General features: G+C 61.3%; 2 protein-coding genes across 3 annotated transcripts in view; one reads left to right on the forward strand and one right to left on the reverse strand.

Moving 5' to 3' along the window:
• The first annotated feature begins 445 nt into the window (after positions 1-445).
• Positions 446-25,363, forward strand: TMEM63A (transmembrane protein 63A). 2 transcript variants are annotated; one of them, XM_028111706.2, is made up of 24 exons: positions 446-573; positions 2,827-3,009; positions 4,648-4,847; positions 6,618-6,697; positions 7,758-7,824; positions 8,693-8,730; positions 10,726-10,868; positions 11,911-11,962; positions 12,331-12,439; positions 13,101-13,171; positions 15,240-15,320; positions 15,545-15,668; positions 15,758-15,891; positions 16,953-17,090; positions 18,153-18,306; positions 19,828-19,934; positions 20,052-20,138; positions 20,581-20,643; positions 21,038-21,200; positions 21,577-21,682; positions 22,555-22,722; positions 23,393-23,508; positions 23,733-23,795; positions 24,354-25,363. In XM_028111706.2, exons 1-24 carry the CDS (start codon positions 477-479, stop codon positions 24,513-24,515), a joined length of 2,706 nt encoding a protein of 901 aa, XP_027967507.1. In that variant the 5' UTR covers positions 446-476; the 3' UTR covers positions 24,516-25,363. The 2 variants fall into 2 exon arrangements, with proteins under 2 accessions (XP_027967507.1, XP_027967508.1); XM_028111707.2 differs by lacking the exon at positions 2,827-3,009 and having other exon boundaries at positions 450-573.
• EPHX1 (epoxide hydrolase 1) overlaps positions 25,336-25,752 on the reverse strand; it is a 30,951-nt gene continuing 30,534 nt past the window's right edge. The window contains exon 9 of the mRNA XM_028111708.1: positions 25,336-25,738. Within this exon, the coding sequence (XP_027967509.1) occupies positions 25,537-25,738 (202 nt within the window). The 3' untranslated portion in view covers positions 25,336-25,536. The remainder of the gene's footprint in view (positions 25,739-25,752) is intronic.

The following is a 25,752-nucleotide window of genomic DNA, read 5'->3' on the forward strand; positions in this document are numbered from 1 at the left end:
GGCAATGAAAGAGGAGGGGTCAGGCACGCGAGAGGCCCAAGAAGCTGCAAGGGCGCCCCCCCACGTGAGGGTCCAGTGCCGCCCGGACCTTCCCGATCGGTAGTGCCGGAAAGGCCCCGAGGTTCCCCTGCTCCCAGGCCTGGGGCTGCAGATGCGGAAGTCGAGGCCCGCGCAGGCGGGGCGCGGGAGGCCGCTGCCCGGGGGCGCGGCGCCCCGTCCCGTGCGCCCCGTCCCGTGCGCCCCGCGCCGCCCCGGCGAGCTGCCAAGCCCTCTGCGCAGGCCACAGGCTCCGGGGAACACGCGCTCCCGCCGCGCCCGCGCAGCTCGGGCCCGGGGGCCGTCGGCCACCCTGCGACCTCCGGCCGGAGCCGAGCTGCGCGTCCCCGCGGGGGCCGGGGCTGCGCGCGGGGGGCGGGGGCCACGGGGCGCCGGTCGCCGCCGCAAATTGGGCCGGCGGCGCGCGTGCGGCTCTGCGCATGTGCGGGAGGCGCCGGAGTTTCCCTTTGCAACTTTTAAGGGCCTGGGGACACCGCCCCGCCCGGCCAGGTGGAGCCCGCCGCGCCCGCGCCGCAGGTAGAGGGGAAGGGGCGAGGCGGAGGGGGCGGGGGGTCGGGTCCCGGGCCCACAGCCTTTCCGGACTCCCCCTGCGAGGCTCCCTCTTCCCTCGCCTCCCCTCGGGGACATGTCCCCGGGAGCCCGACCTCCTAGCCGGGACGGGGAGCGAGGAGCGCAGCTGGGGTGGGGGCTCTTCCTTCCCGGACTCTGTGCCCTGCGGGCCTGGGAAGGCGCCGGGCGCCCGAGTCCTCTGCCGCTGGGAAGGGGTAGAAGCCCCCGGGGCTATCTGTCCCTCAGGGACCCCTGCCCGCGGCCCTGCAGGCGCCCCGAGGAGGGAGGCCAGGGGTTCGGGGAGGGTGAGGAGAGTTCTGCCAGGAAACCCAAACCGCCCAGGTCCGCGGACCTGATAAGACTGGCCACCTGAGACACTGGGTTGGCCTCCACCTTTCAGCCGCCGGTGGTGTCCTCAAGGGCAGGACTCCACAGTGCGGGAGACCGAGTGACCGCCAGCTTCCTTCCCCGCCGAACCTGCGCGGCTGCGCCTAGAGTGTCCCCGCTTCCTGGTTCGGCCGGTGGGCTGTGCTCCCCAGGCCCGCCCGGGGCACAAGGCGTGGGGGGGGGGGCTGTGGAGGCGCGCTGGGGCCTTTCAGAGGTCCTGGCGCCTACAGGGTTGAAGACACTCTTGGGGGCAGGGGGAAGATCTCCCCGTCATCCCTCACTGCAGGAACAACCAGTATTTCTCCCTTTTCCCTCCTCCCCTCCTCTGACACCTGTGTGCTTCTGCCTTCGGAGAATGGGAACAGAAGCAGAGGACCCCTCCTCTTCACGTGACCTCTTCTTTGTTTAGTGTGGGGCAAAGATCTCTCTTGAACAGGGCTGTAACAGGGAAAAAACATCAGAGGGAGTCCTGACATTGTCTCCCAGTAGCTGGAGGAGTGACTTAAAAACCAAGGGCTTTCGAGGGCTCACTGGGACTAAGCCCTGGGCCAAGTGCTTCGTGGCACTGTCAGCCCTGTAAGTAAGAGGAATAACATCATCGCCCCCATTTTATGGAGAAGGAGGTCAAGGCACTGAGCATGTAAGCCGCTTGTCTAAGCAACATGGTACCGAGACCCTAAGTGCAGAGCCTGCTCAGGTAACTGCTGGGTGCCGTGCCTCCCCGGGGCTCCAGGGCCCATGTCTATGGAGGGAAACAGTTGTCCAGGGTCCTGGGTCCTGTCTGGTGGTGCTTTAAGAACTTTGTATTCACTTGGCAAGCTTCTCTTGCATCCGGCAGATCCGAGTTAGCTCCTGTGGCCACGGGGCCTACTTGCTGCTTCCCCCCACTGAGCCAGCTCCCCGCCTCCTCCGTGGTTCTTGTGCCCCCAGCTGCCCGGCTCACAGCTTGTCTATTCGGGAAGCTGCGGGGGGGGGGGGGGGGCGGCTGGTCCTGGAGGCACTGTGATGTTTTAGGCGAATTGGGACATGACGTGTGTATAGCACAGGGACAGTTCAGAATTGAGCTGAAAGGTCTGCGGGGGCGGCTGGCTCTGCCCTCAGTTGGGTGCCTCCCCTGGAGGGGCTGGCCCGACAGGCCACAGTCCGGGGCGCCCCGAGGTTCCCTCCTGGGCTGGTAGTATTTGCTGGCTGACCTCACCAGCTCTGACCCAACTTTGTAAAACCACTCTGGGGAGCCTGTTTGGCAGGAGCAAGGTGACTTAGAGGTGTGCCCGGAGCCGACGGAGGAAGAGGACTCACAGGTACCTTCCTCCCACGGGGCTGCTGCCCTTCTAGAAGTCCTGTCTGGCCGCCCCTTCCCAGGGACACTGCTCCCTCTGTGAGCATTTTATGAGGAGGATTTGTTTTTTCTTCCCATGTCACCTTTCAGGCCTTCCTTGTTTGTTGTGCTATGTTCCTTCTCCTGACTCTAGCCCTTGGACAGCAGCTGCCCTTGGGGCCCTGATGAGGTCCTGGGCTCAGAGGCTGACCCGGAGCCCATGGCCACCCCTGCTCCCTTGGGGCGGACACTCCCCAGTCCTCGCAGTGCCTGGAGCCAGAGAGGAGGGCAGAGGCTGCTGACGTTGTGGGGAGGAGAGAGGAGCAAGCAGCAGAGGAGAGCCCAGCACCAGTTCTGGGAGCTGGCGGGTAGAGCAGCCTGGGGGAGCCCCCAGGGAAGAGCCGGAGGCTCCCTGTGGGTGCCTGAGCTCAGAGACGGGGCAGGTGTGAGCGCAGGGCCGTGTGTCATACTGGAAAAGGCAGCCCCCAGTGATTGGGGCTGTCTGTGCTCCTTAGGGAAGCCTCTGAAGGCTGGTGCTCCCTGGTCCTGGGGTCAGGAAGGCCCTGCAGGAAAGGAGGAGCAGGCCCAAGGCATCTTGGAAGGTGGCTGGGGCCACCTCTGTCTGTGCCAGAGCGGGAGGGGGAGCCAGCTCCAAGTGAGGACATCTCTGAGGGACGTGCCCACAGTCCTTCCTGCTGGTGAGTGTGGGGCGGGAGGGAGGGGCGGGCACTGGCCGTGCAGCGTCAGGCCAGGCCCTGCGGTCAGGGTGGGGCTGCTGGGTGACTTTTAGAGCAGGGAAAGCAACAGGATCTGTCTCCTAGAGGTAGTCTTTGTGACTCTGTTCAGAGGCACCAACTGCAAGGCCTCGTATCTTCCAGCCATTGCCAAGTCTCTTGCTGGGGTGAGAAAGTGACTCGGCCTTCTGGGGCCCCTCCCAAGCCCCCGGACCTGCCACCCCCACCCCCTTCCTGCCCTTGCTGTCATGAGTGTGAGACTGTCCCCTGCCAGCCCCAGGGGTCAGAAGTGGCCCTCAGCACCCCATACACACCCCAGCAGCATTCCCAGGTAGTCCAAACACCTGGTTGGGTTGTCTGTACCTTTTCTTCTTGTCCCAAGAGTTTTGTTCCTATAGCAGCTTAGAAATATCAGAGCCAGGGGCGCCTGGGTGGCTCCATCGGTTAAGTAGTCTGACTCGTGATTTTGGCTCAGGTCATGACCTCAGGGTAGTGAGATCGAGCCCCGTTGGGCTCCTAGCTCAGTGGGGAGTCTGCTTGAGGGTTTCTCTCCCTCCTTCTGCCTCTGCTCCCCCCACTCATGTGCTCTCTCTCTCAAATAAAGAAAGAAAATCTTAAAAAAAAAAAAAAGGGAAAAAAAAATCAGACCTAGCAGAATCCCCAGATGTGGGGAGGTGGGAGCTTGAGGGAGGGTTGCCGAGTATTTCTGCTGGCTCTTCGGCCACAGACAGCGTGAGGCGGGGGCCAGAACTTGGGCGCTAACTCTGGGGCCTGGTGTCGGGAGACAAACACAGGAGATTTCCATTAGCTTCACAGGGGTGCCAGGAAGCCTCAGAAAGGAAAGGTCAACAACCAGCCGGGAGGAATATTTGCTTTGGAAATGCTGGGCCTTCCAGTTAGACCAGGGGTACCCAGGAGGGTGGGGGTGGCAGGACAGAGCTGGGATGTGCTCCAGGGGTCCCTGAGGAGCCCCCTCCCTCCTCCCATCCTCCTCCATCTCCCCCCTGCCCCCACCCCACCTCTGGCTGCCCCTTCTGGGCCTTCACAGAGCTAATGTGGGGAGCCAGCCGGGGAGCGTGGCAGGGCCCGAAGAGGCTGGGCCTGAGGCCGACTCGGCGCTGAGCCCCTGAGCCTCAGTTCCAAGTAGAAAGGCCTGCGTCGGAGGCCCGGCTGGACAGCCCAGGGGCAGTGGGGCCAGGGCACTGACCGTTGCCGCCTTCTTGGATGTCCCTTCTAATTTGTTGATTCCTGTGTTTACTCCCTGCCTTTATCTCCCTCCCGTCCGGTCTGTCCCCTGCCTGCCCACTAGAGCTCCGGGGCCCCCACAGGATGCTCCCTCAGCAGCAGCCCCTGAGGCCACGGCGGCCCCTGGCCGTTTGCCCATCCCAGAGAGGCTGCCAACTCTGTCCCGGACGAGCCCTCCCCCTGCCCGGCTGACCCTTGGGGCTGACCCCCTGCCTCCGGCTGTCCCCACAGTGGAGCTGTTCTCGTGGGCCCTGCCAGGCTCCTTGCTGCTGGCCCCCACCTTGGCCTCTGCCAGTGCAGGCGGGGAGACTGCGGGGGCGCCCACGCCCTGACCGTCGGCCCGGGTTTGCTCTCCAGGGAGGACAGGCGCGATGAGCGGCCCCCGCCCCCTGGAGCTGTGGCAGTCCAAGGCGGTGTCCATGCGCGAGCGGCTGGGCATCGGGGACCAGCCCAACGACTCCTACTGCTACAACTCGGCCAGAAACAGCACTGTGCTGCAGGGGGTCACCTTCGGCGGCGTCCCCACTGTCCTGCTCATAGACGTGACCTGCTTCCTGGTGAGACCCCTCCTGAACCGTGTCCCCCTTCCCCCCTTACCCCGTCCCCAGGCCTTCTGGGAAGGTCAGGTGAGGAGCCAGGCCTACCTGAGTGTGGATGCCGGCTCTGCCGTCCACCTGCTGTGGCCACGGCCCGCGTGTGCCGCCCCGTACAGCGGAGGTCAGGAATTAGCTGCGGGATTTCCGGAGAGGATCCCGTCGCGCTCTGCAGGGACAGAGCCCAGGTAGCTGTGCCTTTGAAGGAAGCATCCCCGGAGTTAGCAGCCTGTCGCATGGGGAGGCCTGCGGGCGGTGGGGGTGCTGTCCGCAGGAACGAGAGCTGTGAATGGAAGGTGTGGGTTCCAATTAGAATGGCTGCACCTCCCGGCCTAGAAACGTCACCTCCTGTCCCCACGGGGTCCCGGGCCTCTTAGGGGATCAGCCGTGGAGAAAAGGACAGATCTTGGAAGAGGCCCCCTTCCTCAGAGCCGGCCCACACAGTGGCCTCTAGTTAGTGTAGACCTCCTGCTCCCCAAACAACCCCCAGCCTGAGGTGCACCATTTTTCTCCCCTGTGCCGACCCCGCTTTGGCCAGATGGCAGGTACTGGGGTCAGGCGCACCTTCCTTTGCCTGCCTGTGGGCCGGCCGGTGCCTCCTGATGCCTTCTCCCAACGTGTGACAGAGCCCATCGGAGTAAATGGGGTGGGACGGGGGTGGGGCGGTGGGCCAAGGAGAGACGTCTGGAGACGGAGGTGGACGCCGCTGAGGGGGGCCCGGCTGAGGAGAGGGTTGCTGGCTGTGGTGGATCTTTATCATGGGACATTCGGGGTGCCCCTGGGGGCCAGAGGGGCCTGGAAAACGTGAGCGCGTGGGAAAGGTCCACACCGCAGCAAAGCAGGGCAGGGGCAGGGGGGCAGGTACCTGCCCAGCAGGCTTCAAGTTTACCCTACGACAGGACTCACCTGCCTCTGGAGATGTATCAGCAGCTTCCCCACCCGCCTTGAGATAATCCCTCGAGAGCAGGAGCACGGCCCCTCTGGGGTTCTGGCCTTCTGGATTCCCTTCAGGGGGGACAAAACCCACATTTAAAAGCTCAGCTCCTGACTGGGGCTGGCAGGGTTGTGCTCAAGGAAAATGGCTCCCTCCCTCTGCCTCCCTGAATCTTGAGGGAGGGAGCCTGTCCAGGGAGAGGCCCAGCGGGTCTGAGGACCGGCCAGGGTGGAGGTGTGGGGAGGGAGGAGAGAGCTAGAGTGTACAGATTTTAGAGCTAAAGGGGGCTAGGGAGATGAGCTGAGGCCCTGGCTAGTGGAGCACCAGGTCCTCGGTGGGCACGGCCCCTCCAGGAGAACCAGACACCAGACCAGGCAGAGGTGTCACCGCTGTGCTCAGCCTGGGGCAGCTCTGCCTCCTTGTAATTAGACCTGCATGTCTGTGTGAAGTGAAGAGGGAGGCTGGTCCCCAGGGCAGCTGTGGGCCCAGAGCTTGTCTCCCTGCTCAGGAGCAGCGGAAGGCCTGTCGGGGCTGGGGAAGGGGAGCAGAGAACAGGGCCGATGCGCTGGATGAGGGGGCACGGGGGGGACGGCCGTGGTGCCTCTGGCACCAGAGACGGGCGCTGGCGAACGGGGTGGGCAGAGCCTCCGACCAACCAGGAGCTGTGTGGCCTTGGGCAGCTCAGCACCCTCTCTGGGCCGTCCCAGTCCCGCTGAGCTTAGGCCGGCGGGCTTTGCCTCTAGGACAGCTGTCCCGCGCTCGTTAGAGGTCACCTGATTTGGTTTCTTTTTTCCTTTTAGTGTTTAATTTTGGTGTTTTCCATCATAAGAAGGAGATTCTGGGATTATGGCCGCATTGCCCTGGTGTCAGAAGCAGACAGGTAACAAGGACACGTCACCTTGAGTGTGTGAGCGTGGGTGTCGCCGGGACGGGCGGGCGGCCCACACAAGACGCTGACACGAGATCGTGTCTGTTGCCGGGCTGGTGCCAGAAGTGCCGTTGGCTTCAGGCCGTGGAGGAAGTCTAGCTGCTTGCACACGTAGGGCTTTCATCAGCAGCTGAGAAGGATGCCATTGGCTTTCTCACCTTGAACGTCTTCAAGTGTCTCTTCTTGGCAATGAGCTAGATTGGGGCTGGGGGCAAGGCAAGGCGGGTGAGGGGAGCTGCCCCTGTCCTCACTCGGGGTCGGTGTGGGCTGGTGGCCCTCGCTCAGCCAGTGTCGGAGAGTCTGGCGGAGCAGGGCCCCCCTTGGCCAGACCACCCCCCGCCAGGCTCTGACGGCTCATGACACCTGAAGGGGGGGGTCGGAGTCTAGGCCTGTGCGCTGGCATCTCCAGCCCCAGCTGTTGCCACACGCCAGGATCTTGCGTCAGGTGCAGAATAGGAAGCCGCGGGGGGAAATGCGCGTGTGCCCCGGCCGCCCCCCACCCCAGGGCCTCCTCAGGCAACCCCCCGCTGCTCTTGCTCCGCAGGCCCGTGTTGAAACACAGTCTGTGCGCAGGGGCGCGGCGTGTTGGAGCACCTTCTTTCCCTGCGGCCTTGGTGCTGGCATTTGCGAAAGCAGAGCCATAAAATAGTTACGTCCCTTACAAGTGGTAGTGCTGTAGATTGGACAAAATACAGCATTTGTTCCAAGTTTTATTTAACACACTGGGAAGCAGATCACACACGTCGACGCTCTAAAGTCCCATTAGGTGGACCTGTTGGCATTACGGCGCTGAGGCCCCAGGGCGCGGGGCACAGGGGCGGTGTTGATGCCCGAGCCCTTGTCACTCACCCCCTGTGAGGCAGAGTTTCACGTCTCACACGCCCAGGTGTGGGCATCCGCACATTTCACGGGCCGAGTTATATCTTGCGCCAGACCTTGAGGCAGGCTTGTAGCTTTGGTCCGGGACGTCAGGTGTAGACTTTTCTGTCATTCTTCCCTTTTGTGTTTCTAGTGAGTCCAGATTCCAGAGATTGTCGTCATCTTCCTCTTTCGGGCAACAAGATTTTGAAAGCGAGCTGGTTGGTACCAAAGGGAGCAGTGCAGCTGTGGCCGTGGTGGGGGTGGGGGCGGGCCGCCGCGCACCTGTTCAGCGGCTGACTCGGGACCCTGAGTCCTGAGTGGCCAGTGCTGGCGACAGCTCTTCTCGGCACCGACCAAGCCACCCGACTTGGGGGGCCCAGGACGGGGTCACCTCTCAGGCAGAGGGCTCCCCGAATCCCCTGCCGTTCCAGTGCTCATCTCTGTGATCACACTCAGGGACAAGTGTGACAGCTCGTTGTTGACTTGCTGCTGGCTTGAGCCACCTGTGGGCAGGAACCATGCCTTATCCAGTCCTGTCACCCTGAACGGATGACGACTAGATATGTGTGTCTCCCAGCCGGGGGGCAGCCCAGCTCGGGGGGGATTGTGCGTAAGAGACGCGATGGATGGTAAAACCTACAGACCCCCTCTTCCCTGTGTAACCCCACTCCGGGGGGGGGACTGTCCCTTCCACGAGGCTTGTCTCCCTCTGTCTGTCCCACGTCTCAGCCCGTTGTTCGGGCAACCTAACAGAAGCCCGTGGAAGCTTCTCTGAGGCTCTCCTGAGCACCCTCTCACTGTCTCTTCAAGTTCAGCATTTGCCCCTGGAGCCCATATGATTCCGCAAATTGTCAAAGCTTGAGAGGTTTTTACAAGAGTTCCAGGCATGGGGTGCCTGTCACAAAGGACTGGGAGCGTGGAGACCCTGTCACTTTGGGGACACGCAGTAGCTTGCTGAATTTGGGACAAAAGCATTGCTTTTGCATCATGGGAGGCTAGATGGTTATTTAGGGCACGGACAGTGATCACATCTGCCTCCCAAAGACACACACGTCCATGGCTGACCCCTGCTCTCTGCATTTCCAGGGATGCTGCCCCTGGCTGACCGCCATCTTCCGCCTACAGTGAGTACAGTCCGAGAGGCTGGCGTGCATGCACAGCTGTGTCTGCGTGTGGGTCGGAGCAGGAGCGGGGGGGTGTCTGGCTGTCGGTCTTTGTCTGGGGGGGGTTTTGCGTGTTTGACCTGTGAGGAGGAAAGGTCAAAATGCCCGACTCCGAGATGGGGGTCTCTTAGCTGCTTCTCAGCTCAGGTCCAGAGCAGAATGTGGGGGCTGAGAACAGGGGGCCCAGAAGCTCCTGCACAAGCCCACGAAACTGAGTTTTTGTGCTCTGGGCAGGAATGATGGCTCCTTGGTATTTAACACCAGCACGCCTGAAGGAGGCTCTTCCCGGCAGGCTTCCGTGTCTGATTTAGTGCAGAGAGGAGAAAGAATGATGCTTCAGTACATTCACCTCATTGTGTTAAAAGTGGCCTTGTTTTTAAGATGTGGGGCCTGCGGAGAGAAACCCTATCAAGCCAGGATCCGCTGCGGTTGTAGGCAGCACCCTTTCACGGTGCCGAGATATGAGAAGGACCTCTCAGAATTGATGATACCCCGTAACGGCGGTTACGGGACGCTGGGGACGTCCCTCTCTCTGGGCCTCAGGTTCCCCAACTGTACAAGGGGGAGAGGTGCATTTGCCAACCCCACCCTTCTCCACCACTGCAAAATCGTGTCCCCAGGAGGCATTTCTCCTGACGCTGGAGGTCATAGCGTACTCCGTGTAATAAGTCCATCACAGAAGGAAAAGAATCAGTGAGAACAAATTTGAGGACACCTAGAACCCTCCCCCTGAGGGATGCCCAGGGCATGTTCTTCGGTTGGCTCCTGCGGGGGGGGGGGTGGGGGTGGGGGGGGCGCGGCTGGGTGGGGCTCAGGCCACGCCCCTGCCCCTGGGCTGGGGACCTCACCCCCCTGGGCCGGGCAGGGCAGCGGGGGGACACTGACTTATCATTTCCATGGTAACCCTCAAAGGCGGTGGGCAGATCTGCTCTGCAGCGGGCTCCTCTCCCTTGGCCCTGTTTTCATGGTTCCGTGTCCCCTCCAGCCCCCCTCACACCCCCCACATGGACACGCACTTCTCATGGAGGGGCTGTTGCGGTGCTGCCATGTACCTGCTCTGTCACCGTGACGCTGGCCCATCTCCGCTCCGCGGGTTTTCTCCCTGTCTGTCCCTGTCACAGAAGAGACAGCACCTTGATGTTCCCGAGGCTATAGTTAAATCTAGCAGCTGCTGACAGCCAGCATTCCCACCGACATTCAGAGAGGCCCTGCAGGGTCCTTAGAATTGCCTTTCCCGGCCAGATCGGAAGGCAGAGGTGTGTCCCCAGAAACACCGTGGATGAGAATTGCTCATTCATGGGTTTGAGTCTTCATCAGTACTCCTTCCGGAAGCTGGACCCTGGGGCAGCTCCCTGTCAGGCGACTGGGACAGAGGGGGACCCCATCCTGTGTCCGTGGCATGGAGGTCTGGCTGTCGGCCTCTGGAATTTTCCAGGTCCCCAAGCCAGCTGGAGCTTCCAAATATGGCATCCAGGAAAGGGTGGAGTGCCTGTGGGGCCCCCCCAGCAGGACGCAGGGAGGAGGCGGGGCAGCAGAGGGTCCGAGTGCCGAATGTTCCCTGCTTTGGGGACCGGCTCCCCCTGCCTTGCAATCCTGTCCGAGGGGGGCCCAGGAAAGAGCGGGGGCTGCGAGCCTGGCAGCCGCCCTGCCATCAGTGACTTAGCTTATTCACGGCGGCGGGGAGGGCTGCGGGCTGTCTGAGCTTCCACGCCTCGCCCCTGCACAGATGGCTGCCGAGCCAGCAGCTTCCCGGGGGTGCGGTGTGGCGGGCTAACGGGGCAGGCTTGGGAGGCCCCGACCTCGCTGTTCCCGCACAAGCTGTGTGACCGGGGCCGCGGGCCGCGTCCTCGTATGTAGAGTGGTGGGGTTGGGATGGGAACCCGCCTCCTGGATGGTCCTGAGGACTGAGTGAGGCCCCTGCCGCTCACTGAGATTCCATGTGCGTGTCTTGGCCAGCGATGAACAGATCCTGGAGTGGTGTGGGGAGGACGCCATCCACTACCTGTCCTTCCAGAGACACATCATCTTCCTGCTGGTGGTGGTCAGCTGCTTGTCCCTGTGCGTCATCCTGCCTGTCAACCTCTCGGGTGACTTGCTGGGTAATGACCCCTCGTCCTGTGTGACTCGGGCCTGGGTAGAGCCGCGGGGCTCCTTGTGATAGGGCAGAACCCCAGGACTCATGCTCGGATTCAGATGTGAGGAGTCCTCGAGGTGACTCTCGGAACTTTCCCTTCTGCCCAAAGGTCCGGAGAAGACCCCCGTCCCCAGCCAAGAGCTGCCCCCCCATCAATTTCTGATTCTGTCCGAGTACGAGGAATAAAACCCCAAGATTTGTCAAATCGGGCTTTTGGAGAGTGCTTTCCACTTTCCTGCCCCCACCCGATCAGGAGGACATAATTAGTGGATCTGGAAGATGTTCGTGATGCTCAAAGTCAAAATCGGAGTGTGGAACAATGTTTCCAAGCAACTGTAGGAAGCCAGCTTCCAAAATGCCATCACGAATCTGCTTGTTTCTTTAAAAAAAAATTTTTTTTTAAAGTAGTCTCTCCACCCACCGTGGGGCTCAAACTCACGACCCCAAGATCAAGAGTCACACGCCCTGGGGCGCCTGGGTGGCTCAGTCAGTTAAGCGTCTGCCTTCGGCTCAGGTCATGATCCCGGGGTGCTGGGATTGAGCCCTACATCGGGCTCCCTGCTCATCGGGGAGCCTGCCTCTCCTTCTCTCTCTGCCTGCAGCTCTGCCTACTTGTGCTCTCTATCTCTCTGTCAAATAAATAAATAAAATCTTAAAAAAAAAAAAAGTCACACGCCCTGTCGACAGAGCCAGCCGGGCATCCCCAAAATCCACTTCTTATGCCCAGTGATTCCCATCTTGGTGTTGGGCCCAGCTTAGGATGATTTTAGATTTCTCACGGAATGTCACAAGAATCTCAGAGCAAGAGGAATTCAAAGTTGACTTCGCCACATGGTGGGTTGGGAAGAAGTTGTTGGGTACAGCAGAGGCCTTGGTTGGTGGAGCTATGAAAATACCGGACAGATGGTCAGGTCCTCTGATGGGTCCGGAGCCACACATCGAGGCTGCGGTGCCCCCTCCCCCTCCCCTAGCCTGACCCTGGAACTACATGTCTTGCTTCTCTGCAGACAAAGACCCTTACAGCTTTGGGAGGACAACAATAGCAAACCTGCAGACGGAGTGAGTATGGGGTGGGAGCTTTGAGCGTGCTGACGGGGCGGGGACCAAGGGGAGGGCAGATTCCGGAGCCCGGGCTCGGCCAGAGAGTCCTCAGCCAGTGGGCTGATGTGCGAGAGCTACTCTGTGGCCAGCCCCTCTACGTGGCTGGGCGGTGGGCATGGACGTGGCCCCGTGGGTCTGGGTCCATCTGTCAGGACAGCACCCACTCTAGAGGGGCACTGGCCACGAGGCCTCTGTTGGAGGCATCTGCTGGGATGGAGCTGTTGGCCCTCAGCTCAGCACCCGGGCCCAGCCCCTGCACCCCCACCCTGGCTTGGGAACCCAACCCTGATGGCAGGTGGTGTTCCCCCCCTGCCCCCACCGCCCAGCAATGACCTTCTCTGGCTGCATACCATATTTGGGGTCCTCTACCTCATCCTCACCGTGGGCTTCATGCAGCATCACATGCAGTCCATCCGGTGCAAGGAGGAGAGCCTGGTGAGTGTGGCTGGGGGCACAGGAGGGCCAGGGCCCAGCGGCACCCCCGGCTGGCGGGCGGGCGGGCAGGTGGATGGCCTGGGACTCGGGAGCAGTGAGCTTCAACAGAGAGCCTCTGTGGAATGTGGCTGGCATGTCTGCACTCAAAAATGCCATTCTCTTTTTAAAAAAAATTCAGATTATTTTAGAACTTGGATTTTCCCCCCTCTGTGTTGCCAACTAGCCCTTAAATTTGTGGGGTCCAGGCTTATAGTTGCTGATCCTAAGTACCTTCTTGAAGTTAGGATTGGGAGCAGCCCTCTCTCTTTGTAACCCACAGCTTGATGGGGAGGAGGAATTTCTGTGAGTTGGTTCTGGGCCTGAGTCCTCTCATGTGCTGTGCAACCCCATTTGAATCCCTCACCCTCTCTGGGCTCCTCCTCCCTTTGTCGTCATGCAAGGGAGGCTTGCAGAATTGCTTGGGACAAGTATTGGGTGTACAGCCTGGAAGGCGGTGCTGGGGGCACGGCATCCGTCAGGGCTCCGCCAGGTGGCTCAGAGCTGCCGAGCCTTCCGACCTCCCGCTGTTTCCTTCGGGGAGGCTCGAACAGGGCGGAAGAGTGGGGCCCACCTGAGGACGGGCTTGCCTGGTGACTCCTCTCCCTGGTGCGTTTCTCCGCAGGTGAGGCGGACCCTGTTCATCACGGGCCTCCCCAGAGACACCAAGAAGGAGAGTGTGGAGAGCCACTTCCGGTGAGCGGGGCTGCAGCCCCTGCAGGTGGGACAGGTGCCTTAGGGGAGCACTCCGTGTCCTGCTCGGACACCCGGAGACCTGGAGAAGGGTCTGGCCCTGCCACACGGTCATCGCGTGGCTGCTGGTGCCACGGAAGTGTTCCGGCTGGGACGGCCTGCCCTCTGCCGGCCACCACGGCCGCCCTGGGTGACCGCAGGTGCTGGAGAGGAGGCCAGGCCCTTGAGAGCACAGGGAAGATGATCTGCCATGGGCTTCTCAGCATCAGCTGTGCGGAGTCTGACGCCTGAGACAGAGCTGGTCTCCGAAGGGGAGGGCCTGTGGCTGGCCCCTCCGTCCCTCGAGAGCGTCTGGGGAGGGGCCACCTGTGTCCGGAGCCCTGTCCTCACAGAGCTCACCATTCAGTGAGTCCAAGCTCTCCGGGGCAGGACCTCCTTCCTGGCAGTCCCCGCTGAGCACCTGTCCCTAGGGCTCCTGCGGCGGGTGGGGGGGGGGAGAGGAAGCATGTGCAGGGCTGGGAATGGAGCATCAGGACGGGGGGGGGGGGCAGAGCAGGTGCAGAGGCCCCTGGACCCCCTGGGCTGCAGGCGAGGGAGCCAGGCTTCTACCCGTCTTCACTCCCCACCAGCTCAGCAGTCACTAATCTGTAGAATGGACTAGGGGTGGAGGATGGTGTAACAGCACCATTTGTGAAGAACACCAAAGAGTTGTAAAATGAGTGTTTACAATGTATTGACTAACCTCTTCAGAAACTCTGAGTATTTTAGAAATACTGTTATGTAAACACCGGATACTGGCAGTGCTTTTTCTTTGTTCCTTGAAACACCTCCCGAGGGGCCTGTTGGGCAACACAGAAAATAATTGTTTTGTTTGATGTATAATCTTTTTTTTTAAAGATTTTATTTATTTATTTGAGAGAGAGAATGAGAGAGAGAGAGCACATGAGAGGAGGGAGGGTCAGAGGGAGAAACAGACTCCCCGCCGAGCAGGGAGCCCGATGCGGGACTCGATTCCGGAACTCCAGGATCATGACCTGAGCCGAAGGCAGTCGCTTAACCAACTGAGCCACCCAGGTGCCCTCGTTTGATGTATAATCTTAAAGAGAAAAGAAAAGCCCCCTCCTACCATACAGACACTGGATCAGAGATCTCCTAGCTTAGGGGGCCCTTTTGGTGCACGCGGCCGTGGCGATCCCTGGGGACCGGCGATCCCTGGGGACCGATGTGGGCGTCTGCCCTGTGGCTGGGATGCCCACGCTGGGGCTCCCTTCCCTGGTGCTCTTCCTGGGATCCCGGCTTGTCCTGCTGTTTAAATCAATGGCTGACATGCCTGTGGGCTTTGTCTCTCTCACGAAGATGGACCCAGAGGGTGCCTGGCATGTGTGGGTGAGGACTTTGTGTGTCTGGGGAGGGAACATCGTACGGCGGTGCCAGGCTGCCTGGATTCAGATCATGGCTCCAACAGCCACCAGCTGTGTGGCCTGGGGCACAAGTCCTGTAACCTCTCTGACTCTTATTTTCTCATCTGGAAAATGGGGATGAAACCTCCCACGTTCTGATGAGGATTCAATTAATCCTCTAACGGTACCTGGCCAATAGCAAGGATACGCACAGCACACGAACAAGTAGATGCGATCTTACTATGATGGTTAACGTGTGTGCAGACATTTTCTGGGCTGAGGGTCCTTTGCTTTCATTAAACCCGAAATGTCTGTGACCTTCAAATGGCCCACACACTGGGTAGGGTTTCGGTGATGGTCCAAGGTCAACGTGACCTAGAGCCAATGAAAGATCTCTTCCTCTGGGTGGGTGGAGGACATCAGCAATGGTGTTCAGCCTTTGCCAGAAGCACCTGCTGATTTAAAGCCGTGAGGGTATAAACCTGTCATTTGCAGGCAGTGACTTTCATGCTATTAAAAAAGGCCTCTTTGTATTACATTTCAAAATTTACCCCTTTGATAAAAGACAAGGAGAAAAGAGGTCTCTGTTGGCACACACAAAGAGCCTTGGAGACTTGGGGGTCTTCCCTGCCTGGGGGTCTTCTTTTCCAATGGGCATCTTTCGGGCACAGGGACGCGTATCCCACGTGTGAGGTGTTGGACGTCCAGCTGTGCTACAACGTGGCCAGGCTGTTACACCTGTGCAAGGAGAGGTACGGGGGCGGCATGGGCCCCTACCCCGCTGAGGCCCCGCCCTCCTTCCCGCTGGCTGTGGCCAGAGCCCCCGCTGGGGAAGGCAGGAGGGCGGCTCCGCCCTCTCTTGTTCAGGATGCTGAACTCCTGGGTCTGGTGGTGGCTGGTGGTTGGAGGGTGGTGGTGGGGTGTGCGCCACAGGGTCAGCGCGAGGCTGACACCCCCCACCCCACCCCCCCCGCAGGAATAAGGCGGAAAAGAGCCTGAGCTATTACACGAACCTGCGGGCGAAGACGGGCCAGTGGACCCTCATCAACCCCAAGCCCTGCGGCCAGTTCTGCTTCTGCGAAGTGCCGGGGTGTGAATGGGTGAGGGCCCGGCCCCGGCAGGAGCACGCCGCGGGGTCCCCGACCCCCACACAGGGCCGCGTGGTCACGGGGGGTGTGTCCGCCGGCAGGAGGATGCCATCGCTTACTACACGCGCCTGAAGGACCGGCTGACCAAGAGGATCGCCGAGGAGCAGTGCCGGGTCCAGGAGCGGCCGCTGGGAATGGCCTTCGTCACCTTCCAGGAGAAATCCATGGCCACCTAGTGAGTGGGACCCTTCCCCAGCCAACTCCCCGTCCCCCTCCAGGTGGCTTGCTGTCCCTCTCAGATGCAGGTGGTCCCGCGGAATCCATCCTGGGATTTGCCAGTGGCATTTCCATCTCTTTCCTTCTCATCCCAGCCCGTGCTTGTGACAGCTGGGCGGGGGCGATTCTTCGGACCCCTCTCGGGTTGATGCAGACTCACCCTCCTGCTGGGCTCTCACCAGCTGCCCCAGGGATCCCGTTGCCTCTGTCCAGCATTTTGCCCTCCTTCAGGTGTCCACTCTGGACCTCAGATCTTCTGTGCCCCGGCTTCCCATCTCGTACAAATGCACACCCCTCTGGGCACTCGGGGCACTCCCTTCTGCAGAGCCGAGGCCTGGGGAGGGTTGCAGGGTGCAGGCTGGTATGGGGCGCTGGCTCCCAGAACAGTCCCATGCCTGGGATTGGGAGAGCACTGGGGACAGCAGGTGGCCACACAGATGCCCCTCCCCCCGCCTTCTCTGCGGCAACACAGGTCCAGGAACGTACCCTGCCACAAGGGGAGAGCCGGGAGGGCGCCCATGGAAAGTGGGTGTTCCGAGGCAGGAGTAGGGGGGGCAGGCATGGAGATGGAGAGGGGTGAGGTGCCTGTCCTAGGGTGGGTGTCAGAGTGGGAAGGAGTTGGGGAAGGACCGGTGAGACCCTGGCCTGGCTGCAGGATGTGCCCACAGCGCCAGCATGCGGGGTGGGCGGAGGGGGGGCCTGGGGAGGAGCGGCGGGTTGAGGCTGTGCAACAGCATGGGAGGCAGAGTCAGACAGATGGGACGCACACCTAAGTGGGAGGGCCTCAGTTTCTCTCTCTGTAAAGCAGAAGTCCTCCCTGGCTTGCCGGGTTGTTCCGGGGATTTGACGGAATCCTCCCTGGAGGGTGCCAGGCACGGCTTTTCTAAGCATTACCTGTAATAAACTAATAAAGCCAAGGTCTCCGGCCCCGGGGGCCTCGTTCTCGCTGGGTCCTGTCTCCCATGTCTGTACGTGGCCCCGGGGCGGCCGGGCCCTGGGCACTTCTGCTTTTCCCGGCAGCATCCTGAAAGACTTCAATGCCTGCAAGTGTCAGAGCCTGCAGTGCAAAGGTGAGCCCCAGCCGTCCTCCTGCAGCAGGGAGCTCCGCACCTCCAAATGGACAGTGGCCTTTGCCACTTACCCCGAGGACATCTGCTGGTGAGCCCCCGGGCCGGGCCTGGCCGGGCCAGGGTGGGACAGAGGCCCCAGGGCCTGCAGGAGCTGCCCCGTCACCTGGAAGCCAGGGCGGGGACTGGCGGTCAGGGAGGTCCACACGCGGCCCCTGCTTCTCTCTGGGCCAGGGCTGGGGGGCATGATGTGAATCCAAAATACTGAAAATAGTATCATTTCTACACGGTATCAGTTATTTTTTAGTTGAGATGTTTCTCTTTCTCATACTTAGTATCTTTGAAATGCAGCGTGTATGTTACCTTGGTTGCTCAGCAGCCAGGCAGGGGCTCCCGGCGGGCCCAGCTCTTGGACCCCCCCACCCCGTGAAGCCACCTGTCTGGCCTGGGGACACGCTGGTGAGCTACGCTGTGTCCACGGGCCCATCAGTGAGCCTTGAGCAGGATGCAGGGGTGAGGGCAGCCCCAGCAGAGGCCCCAGCACGGTTGGTCTCAGTCCCCCACCCCGAGAGCGAGCTTTGGGGGCTCTTCTCCACTGGTTCTAGCTTGGCCTCCGACGGTTCTGCTTCTCACGTCACAGGGCTTACCAAACTCGGGCGGTTTGTCTGTTCTTGGTGGGGTGGGAGGCCGGGACAGGCTGCAGTGGGGCCCCAGCCCCTCTGTCCCCTGCCTCCCCCTCCCTGCACCCAGCCCCTGGCCCTGCTGGGGAGGATGTGTCACTAGTCACCAAGGTTGCCAACAGGGCTGAGACATACCGGGTTGGAGCCTTGCTGCCTGGGTGCTCGTGGCATCTCTTTGGTGGGTTCTGGATCCCATGCTGTTGTTGCCGGGGAACCATGTTCGTGGTGGATAGCCTGTTTTCCCTCTGAGCTCAAAGGGACCCCAAATTTGACATGGCTGAAGCTGACGCTCCGTACAGAGCACTTGCCTGTACTCCTGAGGTCGAAATGAGCCCCCCGCCGGAGCCCTCTGTCTGGTGCCTTGCCGTGTCTAAACTTGACCTGCTCACCCAGCTACTCCAGCCACTGTTGGCGTGGTGGGCAGCCAGAGCCTGGGAGATAAGCCTCCAGGGCCTGTGTCCTCCCCTCTGCAGGAAGAACCTCTCCATCCAGGGCTTCCGCTGGTGGTTCCAGTGGCTGGGCATCAACTTCACTCTCTTCGTGGGGCTGTTTTTCCTGACCACGCCCTCCATCATCCTGTCCACCATAGACAAGTTCAATGTCACCAAACCCATCCATGAGCTGAATGTGAGTGACCATGCTTCAAGGCCCCTCCTGCAAGAAGGCGTGGTGGGCGAATGGGAGCCAAGGGAGGGCACTGAGCCAGGAGCAGCGTCTCCGAGCCAGGGTGCGGCCAGCAGTGCGCGTGCACAGGGGACGCTCCTGCTGCGGCCTCTGCTGGGGCTGCCCTCACCCCCGCATTCTGCTCAAGACTCGCCAGTGGCCCGTGGACACAGCTTAGCTCACCAGCGTGTCCCCCAGGCCAGACAGGTGGCTGACACCGGACCTGGGGAGGACTGGGGGGGGGCGGAGGGGGGCTGGGGGGCGGCGAGGAAGGAGTGACAAGTGCTTCACAGATTGGGGCAGCAGGGTGCAATTTTTTTTTCACGTTCAGGCGTCGGATAATCTTGTTACAAAGCCATAGAATCTAGATAAGAAACAAATGATTTTTTAAAATCTTAGATGAATTGAGGGGTGCCTGGGTGGCTCAGTCGTTGGGCATCTGCCTTCGGCTCAGGTCATGGTCCCAGGGTCCTGGGATCGAACCCCGCAGCAGGCTCCCTGCTCGGCGGGAAGCCTGCTTCTCCCTCTCCCACTCCCCCTGCTTGTGTTCTCTCTTTCGCTGTCTCTCTGTGTCAAATGAATAAATAAATAATCTTAAAAAAAATAAAATAAAATCTTAGATAAATTGAGAATAGCTAACACTCCCTAAGTTGGCCTTAAAAAGGTATTGGTTTCCCATGATTAACTCTGCTGAAATATCACCCTAAGTCTTTTTTCTTTTTTCCAATTCCGCTTGGCATTCAGTTAATCACGCTGGGAAAGCACGCAGGGCAGGAGGCTCTGAGGCCCTGGTCCTCGCTCTGCCGTCCCCTGGCTGATGAATTCTGAGCCGTGGATTTTCATCCGACGGCTGAAGTGAAAGCACCTACCTTAGCGTCCTCATGGGGCTGTGGTGATGGTGACCTCATGAGCTAATGTGTGGTCGGAGCATTTACAGCCTGTAAATATTCACGCCTTTGCCAATTAGGTGCCCCTGATTCTGTAGCATTTTTTAAGGAATTGGCCTTTATCGAGTCTTTCTGAAGTACGCCACCTCATTTTCATGAAGTTTTCTCTCTATGGTTATGCTCATTTTATCAGGGAAAGTAGTAAGCTGGTCAGCTTGTGTGATGGCAGCCGTGAGCACGGGGCACACACAGGATTGGCCCCAGCTGGGCCGGCGGGAGCTGAGTGGGCGGTCGTCTGGGGAGGCCCCGCTTCGGCGTGCCCGCTCCCCTTGGCCGCCTCTGTCGGCTGTGTAGAGGGAAGCCAGGGGGCGATGGGTCTGGTTGGTTGGACAGGCGGACATCAGCTGTGTGTGAAGTTCCTTTCTTCGCTCCAAAGAGCTATACTGAAGTCCAGGGCGGTTACGGCCCATTCAGCCAGCATGATGGAATACCTACCCCATACCAGGCCCAGCATCGGCTCCGGGGTGGGGGTCGGGGGCAGCATGACCAGGAGGCTACTGCCCCTCTACCCGTCTCCTCCGTGGCCCTTTTTTTCCAGGACCCCGTCATCAGCCAGTTCTTCCCGACCCTCCTGCTGTGGTCCTTCTCGGCCCTGCTGCCTACCATTGTGTACTACTCCACGCTGCTGGAGTCTCACTGGACCAAGTGAGTGAGCAGTGCGTGCGCCCTCTGCCCCCAGGGCAGTGGGCACCCAGCAGGGGCCTCCTGGGGCCGCCAGGAGCACTTGGGGCACTGGGAGAACCCACCTCTGGCTTCCTGCAGGTCGGGAGAAAACCGGATCATGATGTCAAAAATCTACATATTCTTGATCTTCATGGTGCTGATCCTGCCCTCCCTCGGCCTCACCAGGTACCCACCACCACCTCCTGCCCTGAATTCACGTCTGGTCACCTCTGGAGAGCTCTGTCTGTCCCTGGGAGAGGGGAAGTGGTCTGGGGGTGCATGCCAATCCCTGACGACATCCACGCCGGGCCCACCCACGTGGGGTGTCCTTGGGCTGGCTCACTGATTCTTCTGGAGATACGGTCTTTCTTCCTTAAATGAAGCTTGAACACAAAACGGAGCATGGACCGTCCCCTTCGGGAAAGGAGAATCTGTGTACTTTAGAGGGGGGAGTCACTGTGGAAGCCGGCCCTGACCGGTTATAGTGGAGTAAGTGGCACCTTAGACAGGAAACGTGGACCTGGAGGTTCTGCCTGATGCTTAGAGCAGAAAAACGTGAAAATGCATAGTGAGCACAGGGAGCAAGGAACAGAAGTGCTCACGGCATTCTTTTTGTTTTGTTCCCCAGTCTGGATTTTTTCTTCCGGTGGCTCTTTGACAAAACTTCCTCAGAAGCTTACATCAGACTGGAGTAAGTATTGGCCACGCTGCGTTTGGGAGCCGCTGTCCCGGGGACACGTCCGTTGCAGGCTTGGCCGGGGCTGCACGGGGGGGGCGGGTAGTCTGTGCTCCGGGACAGTCCTCTCCTCCTGCGACCCCAGCACCCCTCCCAGGCGTTGGCGGGGTGAGGCCGGCAGAGCCTTCGGTGGGCACCGTGGGAGCTGACCCACTTTGCGCCACGTGTGCAGAAATGTGGTTCATCTCTGAGGCCGAAACTCCATTGGTGGCCGTCTTGTTCATTCTTTGAGACTTATTCCTGAGAACGGAGCCACTCGGGGAGGAGAGGAGTAGTGAGCCCCGTGGAGGTGACTTCCGTGGTGGCAGAGAGGCTCCCGGGCCTCGGCTCACCCCCCGCGGCCCCCCAGGTGCGTCTTCCTGCCCGACCAGGGCGCCTTCTTTGTGAACTACGTCATCGCCTCGGCCTTCATCGGCAACGGGATGGAGCTGGTCCGGCTGCCGGGCCTGGTGCTCTACACCTTCCGCATGTTCATGGCCAAGACTGCGGCCGACCGCAGGAACGTCAAGCAGGTACAGGGGCGCGGTGGGCGGGGACGGGGTGTAGACTGCCTCCCGGGACCCCAGCCTCCATGCCGGGCGGCTCCCCGGGGGTCTGACCCCAGAGCCTGGGGGGGTCACTCTCCCGTCTGTCCTGAGCACCCTCCCCGTCCTCTGCCCCCCACCCCGCCCCTGACCTGCTGGGTTGACGCGATTGGAAGGAGGGAGACATGAAGGGCCCGCGAATCCTGGTGGCCTGGGTGGGAGCCCAGTGAGGCTGGGGGCTTGAGGAGGGCAGAGGACCCCAAGAGGCAAGGGGAGCCGCGCGCCTCCCGTTTCCGAAGTCATCCTCTGCGCTGTCCCCTGGCGGCCCCGAGTGAGCTCCTCGCCTCCCCGCCTCCCCGCCCAGAACCAGGCATTCCAGTATGAGTTCGGGGCCATGTATGCGTGGATGCTGTGTGTCTTCACCGTCGTTGTGGCCTACAGCATCACCTGCCCCATCATCGCGCCCTTCGGTGAGTGTCCCGGGGGCGGGGGTCCGAGTGGCTGTGCCGTGACCAGCAGCTCTTACTCTAGCCTGCGCCCCAGGTCCTCAGTGTCCTGTGTGGCGCATGCCTGCGAGGCAGGTCTGGTTTTGCAGATGAAGCACCAGTGGGACGGGGTGAGGAGTAGACCCGGCATTTGAACTGGGGACCGTTTGACTTTAGAGATCAAGGCCTTGCCACTAAAATAAACATCAGGTTTCTGGATTTTGGCACCAAAAAAATATACATATATAAATAAATAAAATAAAAATCAGAACTACAGACAGATGGAAGATTCTGGAAGGAAACAGAACACCCAAGAGACTGTTGGCCTTGCTAGCTGGGGTTTTGGGGCAGGAGGAGGTTTAGTTTTCCCTGTATGTTCTTGAACTATTTAAAAAATGTATAGCATTACTCTTCAAAAACGAAACAATTTTGTAAAAAGCGTGATACGATCAAAGAGGCAGCATCCACCTTCTGTACCACCCCTGGGGCAGGACCTCGGGCACCTGTCGACTGCTGGGTGCAATGGGTCAGCAAGGCTGGGGAAGGGAAGGAGCGGGGGAGCCTTGCAGGATGGGGGGAGCGCTCGTGGGGGAGGGCCCAGGACGAAGCTGAGGTCAGGCATCTGGGTATAAAATAGCTTCTCTCTGCAAAATAGTGCTAGACACCTCTACTCCTTGGTGTCAGGGAGAGGCTGGGAGTGGGGAGCAGAGAGAAAGAACGAGGAGGCGAGCATCCAGGTTCTGCATCTAGCCCCGCTTGGGCTTCCTGCGGTCGGACAGATCGCCAGCCCCAGGAGGCGGCTGGTGGAGGGGCCCCGTGGCCCGGCCAGGCCTGCAGCTCACAGCCCGTCTCTGCAGGCCTCATCTACATCCTGCTCAAGCACATGGTGGACCGGCACAACCTCTACTTTGCCTACCTCCCGGCCAAGCTGGAGAAGCGGATCCACTTGGCGGCCGTGAACCAGGCCTTGGCTGCTCCCATCCTGTGCCTCTTCTGGCTCTGTTTCTTCTCCTTCCTGCGCCTGGGTGAGGGGCCCTTCTGACCAGGGCGGGCTGTGGGGTGGACGCAGGAGGCAGCCCGGGGCCTCCCAGTCCCCATTCATAGCAGCCAGTCAGGTCCCTCACCTTGGTGCCCAATCAGAACACGGTGCCCGGGGGCGGGCTGGCTGGGGGCAGCATTGACCGCCCAGCTCCCGAGCTGGCCGGAGCCTGGGGGACCCTGGTGACCCCAAGTCAGCGGAGAAGCCGTACAGAGAAGGCAGTCCCCTTATCTGCGCGAAGGGCCTGAACCGGAAAGGGGGAAACTGGTCCAGGCTGCCCTTTGGGGCGTGGGTGGGACCGGGTCCTCAGCACAGGGCGGAGGTGGGAGCTCGCAGGAGGAGAGGGGGATACTCTCCGGCAAACGGCAAAGGCAGGAGGGCCGTGACCGAGCCCCGGTCAGGTGGGGGGGGGGCCTCCATCCCATGTAGCCAGGGCAGTGGGGCCTGCCGGGAGCCGGCCCAGCAAGGAAGCGGGCAGCTGAACACTGACTTGGGGTCCCAGTTCGTGAAATCTGATCAGGGATAATGCCAGCCATTCAGCGGGTGCCCCCCTGGGTGCTCCCGGCCGCGGGAGAGGTCACACACGGTTCCCGCACCAGCTGCGGCCCCTCTCCCCGCCCCCCCCCCCAGCATGGCTGGCATCCCTCTGTCCCCAGGTCTGAAGGCCCCCCTCACCCTGTTCACCCTCCTGGTCGTGCTGCTCACCATCCTGGTCTGCGTGGCCTACACCTGCTTTGGATGCTTCAGGCACCTCAGCCCACTGAACTACAAGGTGAGGGGACGTGGGAGGAGCAGGGGGTGGGCACGCGCCCCACTTGTCACAGCCCCGCATGCCGGCGGCCTCCCCCCCCCCCCGCCCCACTGTCCTCAGCTGCTGGGAGCTTGGCGCCTGCCGGTCCTGGGATCCCGGCTGTTAACAGTCTGTGTGTTTGGAGGGTACTAGTTCAGGGAGCCCGGTTTTGTTGATCATGGCGAGTCTCTGCTGTTAACCTGCAGATGGAGGACTCGGGGAGCGACAGAGGAAGTGAGGCAGACGCCCCCAGGCCGGCACCCTTCACGGTAAGTTCTGCTTCTTCCCGAGCCGGAGCGGCTCCCGGCGGGTCGGAAGTGCCTTGATCATGTGGCAGCCACGGTTCCAGAAGGAATCCCTAGTCCTGCGGGATGCTTCACCTGCACAGGCGAAGCCACGTTCCAGAAGGAATGGCTAATCCCTGTGCAGGTGAGGCCACATTTGCCCAAGGTGCTGCCCCGCCCCCTGGTTTCCGTTTCCCGCCCTGGTTCCTTCTCTGCAGGTTTAATGCCTGCCGCTGGGCCTCTCAGAGCCAGGGCCGGGCAGCCTTCTCTCCAGCCCCCGCCTCCCCCAGGTCAGGCTGTCTGTAGGGCTGTCTGTCTGTCCCGGGATCAGCCCCGGCGGAGAGAAGGTTCTCAGACTCATTCCCCCAGGACACCTGCCCCTGCAGACCGGGGAGGAGGCAGGGCAGGTGGATGGCCTGAATCCCCTTCTCAGCCCAGCTCTGGGGAAGAGCAGAGGCGGAGTGGGGGAGCGCTGAGTCTGGAGTCTCATGCCCAGGCCCCCCACTCCTGCTCCAAGCACTCAGGCCCCCCATTTTCTGGCAGCCCTACATGCCCCGGATTCTGCAGGGCTTGTCCTCGGAGAGAACTGCCCTGTCCCCACAGCGGCGGCAGACCTACGGCACCATCCACAGCATCAGCGGGACTGTCCCGGGGCAGTACCCGGGGGCCAGGGACAGTGGAGCGCCTGCCTCCCAGGAGGCCTGAGGGCAGCCGGGCCAGGCCTGGAGCCGGGAGAGGAGAGCCAGGCGGGAAAGCGGACTGACTCGGGCCCCAACTGTTTTAAGCACAGCTGCTCTCAAGAGATGGAACTGGAAAGGTGCGCCTGCCCTTGGCCGAGGAGGGCAGGCCAGGACGACCATCGGGTGGCGAGCGCTGGCCTTTCTGGCCAAGCAGCTCTGTGCTCCCACTGGCTTGCCGGGGGCCCAGCATTTCCAGGTCCCCCTCCTGCACAAACGTCCAACTGTGTAGCTGGGACGCCGTCCTGGGGAGTTTGGTATCATCATGTGTTGGAGTTGTGCACCCACAGCCCCGTTCACTGTGGTGATGGTGTCAGGTACGGGGCAGGGGAGAGTGCAGGAGCCCCCCGGAGCCCCCAGCTTGAGGCACACACTCAACCAGCGCATAACCAAAGAGCCTGCGGCCATCCAGGCTGGATAGGGTCCAGATGAGGATGGCGGTTCATGCCGGCTCCCCTCTCTGAACCCAGCCCAACCCCCTCCGGTCCCAGGAGTCCGCTGTGGGAGCAGGAAGGCCGTGGGCCAGTCCGGGTTGGGTGGGCTGCGACTGCAGCAGGAAGGGCAGGTGGCCCCTTCCTTTTCCTCCCTGCGGGGGTGGGGACAACAGCCTCCCACGGCCTCCAGGGGCACGGGGGCGGTGTGCGTGGGGGCCCACCCCGCAGGGGCCGTGTCCCAGGACACGGGGAGGGGGTGGAGCGTCCTGGAGCCAGCAGGGTCCCCTCCCCAGCCCAGACCGCCGACCGGCCAGCTGTACTGGGGGGCCCCATGTCACCTGGTTCCAGCCACTCTCAGGAATAAAATCGTTTATTATCTCTGCTCTCGTGCAGGCAGTGAGCAGGGCGCCTGGCAAGGCGGGGGCGGGCGTGGGGGTGTACGTTGTCACCAGGAGAAGACGGGGGAGGGGGCTCGCTGCTCCTTGGGAGCGGCCCGGCGGGTGGGGGGCAGCCTTCGGCGAGGCAGCTGCAGGGTGACAGCCCGCCCCGCGGCCGTCAGCCCTGCTCCAGCAGCCCCACGAACTTGCCGATGTCCTGGGCCAGCAGCTCCGGCTCCTCAAAGGCGGCAAAGTGGCCCCCACGGGCCATGTAGGAGTAGGAGAGGAGTTTCGGGTACTTGAACTTCACCCACTTTTCTGGCATGTGTATCAACTCACAAGGGAAGGCAGCAAAGCCTGTGGGCACGTGGACCTTGATCCTGGAAGGGACAGC

The sequence above is a fragment of the Eumetopias jubatus genome, unplaced genomic scaffold (assembly GCF_037043125.1).
Source record: "Eumetopias jubatus isolate StellerSeaLion01/CBP00866 unplaced genomic scaffold, mEumJub1_p1.0 scaffold_12, whole genome shotgun sequence".
In the NCBI taxonomy this organism is placed as follows: Eukaryota; Metazoa; Chordata; class Mammalia; order Carnivora; family Otariidae; genus Eumetopias; species Eumetopias jubatus.

What these genes read in the sequence shown, in the direction of transcription:
- TMEM63A (XM_028111706.2), top strand. Translation starts at nt 477, where the DNA reads ATGTGCGGGAGGCGCCGGAGTTTCCCTTTGCAACTTTTAAGGGCCTGG. An exon ending in TAGACGTGACCTGCTTCCTG is followed by an intron (nt 4,848 to 6,617) that starts GTGAGACCCCTC and finishes TTTTCCTTTTAG; the next exon opens with TGTTTAATTTTGGTGTTTTC. An exon ending in GAAGCTTACATCAGACTGGA is followed by an intron (nt 20,644 to 21,037) that starts GTAAGTATTGGC and finishes GCGGCCCCCCAG; the next exon opens with GTGCGTCTTCCTGCCCGACC.